The 5,349-nt window shown below is 40.4% G+C and overlaps 1 protein-coding gene across 1 annotated transcript; it reads right to left on the bottom strand.

Annotated features, from left to right (window-relative positions):
- Positions 1–4,230: 4,230 nt before the first annotated feature.
- LOC123836100 (proteasome subunit alpha type-1-like) lies at positions 4,231–5,349 on the bottom strand. The gene has a single exon (XM_045865201.3). The coding sequence runs from the start codon at positions 5,294–5,296 to the stop codon at positions 4,505–4,507; it is 792 nt and encodes a 263-aa protein (XP_045721157.2). The 5' UTR covers positions 5,297–5,349; the 3' UTR covers positions 4,231–4,504.

Raw genomic sequence — 5,349 nt, 5'->3', positions numbered from 1 at the left:
TAAGATAAAAAGCAGGGGCACCTGAGTGGCTCAGTCGTTAAGTGTCTGCCTTCGGCTCAGGTCATGGTCCCGGGGTCCTGGGATCGAGCCCCGCATCGGGCTCCCTGCTCCGTGGGAAGCCTGCTTCTCCTCTCCCGCTCCCCCTGCTTGTGTTCCTGCTCTCGCTATCTCTCTCTGTCAAATAAATAAAATCTTAAAAAAAAAAAAAAAAAAAAAAAAAGATAAAAAGCAAAGGACAATAAAAAGGTGATATATTGATTGGGCACCTGGGTGGCTCAGTTGGTTAAGCGACTGCCTTCGGCTCAGCTCATCATCCTGGAGTCCTAGGATCGAGCCCCACATCGGGCTCCCTGCTGGGCAGGGAGTCTGCTTCTCCCTCTCCCACTCCCCGTTTGTGTTCCCTCTCTCGCTGTGTCTTTCTCTGTCAAATAAATAAATAAAATCTTTAAAAAAAAAAAAGGTGATATATTGATGAATTTGACTACACTAAAAATTTTAAATTTCTGTCTGATAAAAAAAATACCAGAGTTAAAGAAATGGATAGACAGAAAATATTTGCAATGTATATAACCAGCAAAGGTTTATAAGCCAGAATATGTATATATTCATATATGTGTGTATGTATGAATATATATATATTCCTTTACATCAATAAGAAAAAGACAAACAACTTAATAGAAAGTAAGCAAATGATATGAACAAACAATTCATAGGAGACAAAATACAAACAGTCAATAAACATATGAGAAGATGTTAAACCTCACTGGTAATCAGGGAAATAAGTGAAATTTATTCTGGAAACAAGAATGAAATGTCACTCTTCAACCAGCATATTGGTAAACATTACAAAGTTGACCATATTAGGTTTGGTGAGGTTATAGGAAAATAGGTGTTCTCCTACATTGATGGTGAAGGTGAAATTGGTCAGTCAACTTTGAGGGTAATTTGAAAATTCATATACCATATGACCCAGCAGTTCCACCTCTATGCGTCTATGCTAGAGAAGCACTAACACACATATGCAGGAAAACTCATAAAAAGGCAATCATTGTGGCTGGTGGCTGGTGGCTGGTGGCTGGGTGGCTCATTCTGTTTGGCATCCAGCTCTTGATTTCTGCTCAGGTCATGATCTCAGGGTTGTAAGATTGAGCTCCACAGTGGGCTCTGCACTAGGTATGGAGCCTGCTTAAGATTCTCATAAAAAGGCAATCATTGGGGCGCCTGGGTGGCTCAGTTGGTTAAGCAACTGCCTTTGGCTCAGGTCATGATCCTGGAGTCCCTGGATCGAGTCCCGCATCGGGCTCCCTGCTCGGCAAGGAGTCTGCTTCTCCCTCTGACCCTCCCCCCTCTCATGTACACTCTCTCATTCTCGCTCTCTCAAATAAATAAATAAATCTTTAAAAAAAAAAAGGCAATCATTGTGGCTGGTGGCTCAGATGGTTAAGCGTCTGCCTTCGGCTCAGGTCATGATCTCAGGGTCCTGGGATTGAGTCCCGCATCAGGCTCCCTGCTCCTTGGGAGCCTGCTTCTCCCTCTGCCTTTCTCTCTAGCTCTGTCTCTCATGAATAAAAAAAAATAAAAAATAAAAAAGATTCTCTCTTCTCCTTCTGCCCCTCCCCCCTATTTACCTCCTCTTAAAAAAGAAGCAATCATTGTATCATTTTTACAATGAAACATGAGAAGCAAGTAACATGTCCTTTGGAAGAGGAATGACTAAATAAACTGTAGCTATATTATGCAATGTTACGCAGCATTTTAAAAGGAGGTAGTTTTGGAGCACCTGGGTGGCTCAGTCGGTTGGGCATCGGACTCTTGATTTTTGGCTCAGGTCATGATCTTGGGGTCGTGGGATCAGTCCCACATCAGGCTCCATGCTCAGCACAGAGTCTGCTCGTCCCTATCCCTTTGCTCCTCCTCCCCACCCCCCACCCTCACTCATGCTCTTGCTCTCTAAAACAAATAAATAAAATCTTTAAAATAAAATAAAAAATAAAAATATAGAAAAAGGATTTACATATACTAGGTGACATTCATCCCAGTTTACCCAGGATAGCCCCAATTTATACTGGATCTCCAATTCACACTCTAAAGTGACCCATTGGATAGATCTCCAACCTATTTTTGGGTGGGGAAAAAAGCAGGAAACCTAAAGACACAGAATAATGGATTGGTTTCACAACAAACTGGGTGGCTTAAAATAACAGAAATTTATTGTCTCATAGTTCTGGGGCTAGAAGTTCAAAAGCAAGGTGTCAGCAGAGCCAAGCTCCTTTTGAAAGCTATAAGGAAATCCTTCTTCCTCCTAGGAGAATACTCTTCCTAGCTTTTGGTGGCCCCAGGTGTTCTTTCACCTAGGGCAGCATAATTCCTGTCCTCCATCTTCACATGGCATTCTCCCTGTGTCTTCACACGGTCTTCCCTCTGTATGTGTCTGTCTCCATGTCCAAATTTCCCTCTTCATAAGGACACCAGTCGTACTTCAATAAAAAAATAAATATTTCTACCTCTTAGTTCCATTTTCAGAGGGAACCACTTTTTAATTGTTAGCTCTTTTTCTTACTACTTACCTTTGATGATTTAAATAACATGCTTAAGAAGATAATTTCTACCTCAGAGCATCATTGAGAGGAGCAAATGAATTATTACATGTCAAGAACTTAGAACTATGCTTGGCATATTAATACTTAATATAGGTTGGCTATTAGTATTTTCATTATACCATTGTTTTGTCATTTATCAATTTTAGACATTACTTATTGACTTCAGCAGTGATAAATGAGGATGTAGGGCTCTTATACCACCCCTCTCCCCTCTCTTATCATCTCAATTGCTTAATCTTGTCAAACACTGATTAACTCAGTTTGAAGTTCTTCCAAGTTGTTCTAATTTCCCCATTGCTTCAGCTTCAAACTCACCAGTATCTAACAGGCTCTTGTCAGAATAACTGCCCTAAAATTTGGAAGAGAATCTGGTTGCCTTGATTGTGGAGAAATGGTTTTTAATTTCTTGCTGAATCCCTCTCTTTCTTGGCCTTTCCTTTTGTAAATTGAACTAGACTAGTACTGTGCTTCTATTCTGTTTTCCCTCAGCTTCTAGAGATCTAGTTTCAGAGTACCGACCTAAATGATACTCTCAGCAATACGTATTTGTTACACAGGGAAGGTAGTCAGTAATACTGTAATAACTTTGTATATCACCATACACATCCCTGTGTGGTAACTAGGCTTATTGTGGGGATCGTGTCAAAATGTATAAAAATTTCGAATCACTATGATGTACACCTGAAACTAATAAGATATTGTGTGTCAATTATCCTTTAATAAAAAAATAAATATTTGGGGCGCCTGGGTGGCTCAGTTGGTTAAGCGACTGCCGTCGGCTCAGGTCATGATCCTGGAGTCCCGGGATCGAGTCCCGCATCAGGCTCCCTGCTCAGCGGGGAGTCTGCTTCTCCCTCTGACCCTCCCCCCTCTCATGCTCTCTCTCTCTATCTCATTCTCTCTCTCAGATAAATAAATAAAATCTTTAAAAAAAAAATAAATAAATAAATATTTGTTGATGGACTGAAGGCTCTTTTATTATTGCTTTTACTATAATGATACATTTTAGTCTTACCAAGTTAGAATTGAACTCACTGTGAAAACCTACTCACAACCCACACAGGAAGTGTAATAACTACTTCCCGTGTGCAAGTTACTCTTCACAACAGTGTCTAATATTCATAAGAACTCTTTATTTTAAAACATTTTATTGTGGTTTAAATATATACAAAATAAGAGAGAGTAGTATAATGACCTGGTACCTATAACCTTAATTCAAAAGGTATCAACATATAACCAATCTTATTTATATATACTCCTGTATACTCCCCCTCCCAAACTGGTTTATTTATTTATTTATTTAATTTATTATTATTTTTTCAAACTGGATCATTTTAAAGTAAATTCCAGACTTCATCTATGGATATGTAGGAGATCAGAATATGCCTCCCCAAATAAGCCACTAGTGGCATAAGGATTATTTTGAGCTGGAGGCAATGGAGAAAAAGACACAGGATGAAATTTCTGCCATCCCTCTGTCTTCCTGAAACCACCATAAATCCTCTTTTCAAAGATGTGTGCCCCTTTCCCATACAAGGGAGAGAATAACAACCTTATGACCTGAGAGGAAAGGGCACCAAGAAAGAGTTTACACAAACAAACTTTGCTACAGCTTGCCACCTCTTTTTTTTTTTTTTCAGGTGAAACAATTTTATTTCACAGTTGTCTTTAAAACCACAAAGACACTATGTTCTTCATATAAAAACATCAGTACAGATACCTATACTTTCTAGAAAATGATTATATAGACCCTCTCAAAGAAAAATGCACACCATTATATGGTTTCAGACAAGTTGCTAGGGAAAAACACATCTGGACTGATTCCTACGTACAGATTATTGTCATCAGTACATGTTCCTGCATTCTTACAGATTTGATAATAAACTTACAGACTGGCTTGTAACTTAATGTTCCATCGGTTCATCAGCCTTTTCTGCAGGTTCATCAGCAGGCTGAGCAGGCTGTGCCTTTCTCTGTGGTCTTTCTTCAAGACCTTCCAGGAATGGAGATACATCATCATCATCATAAATCGTAAACTCCAAGTCTTTACCAACAATTCCAATGGAAACATTCTTTGTTGTTAGGTCCTGTTCTGCAGGAAGCGTCTCTCGTAAGGCACGCAGACCATGTTTAACCAGTTCATTCAAATTGCACTCCATAAACCCAGACATATGTCTCTCCAAGTAAGTACGAGCTGATTGAGAACGGGCTCCAATGGACATGGCTCTACAGTCAAAATAGTTGGCAGATGGACAGGTTTGGAAAATGTGAGGGCCCATATCATCATAACCAGCAATAAGCAGCCCAACACCATATGGTCTCCGGCCATATCGTTGTGTTGGTATCTGGGTCTTGCTTCCAATCAGAGATACAAGACGAGACACAGGAAGAGGTCTGTCAAATACAAATCTGGAATCCAAACACTCTTGGCGCATAAAATTACATAACAGTCCAGCATCAGCAGTAAGTCCCGCAATTGAGATACCAATATGGTTGTCAACATGGAGAATTTTTTTCTGATGAGCTGCAAGCTCTGACTGTGCTCTCTTCAAGGCAACCAACACTGCATGGGTTTTTGATTTCAGACCAACTGTGGCTGAACCTTGCTTGACAGCTTCCATTGCATGCTCAATTTGATGAATCCTGCCCTGAGGGCTCCAAACAGTGACATCATTGTCATACTGGTTGCGAAACATGGTTCCGGCGCGGGTCTGACTGCGGCCTCCTGCAGAGGTGCGGGTTCGGGAAA

This window comes from Mirounga angustirostris, unplaced genomic scaffold (assembly GCF_029215605.1).
Source record: "Mirounga angustirostris isolate CCGP_5_RB_7025 unplaced genomic scaffold, mMirAng1.0.hap1 SCAF_12, whole genome shotgun sequence".
In the NCBI taxonomy this organism is placed as follows: Eukaryota; Metazoa; Chordata; class Mammalia; order Carnivora; family Phocidae; genus Mirounga; species Mirounga angustirostris.
This window is presented reverse-complemented; position numbering and strand designations above follow the sequence as displayed.

Excerpts from the sequence above, each read along its gene's own strand:
- LOC123836100 (XM_045865201.3), bottom strand. The coding sequence starts at position 5,296 with ATGTTTCGCAACCAGTATGACAATGATGTCACTGTTTGGAGCCCTCAG.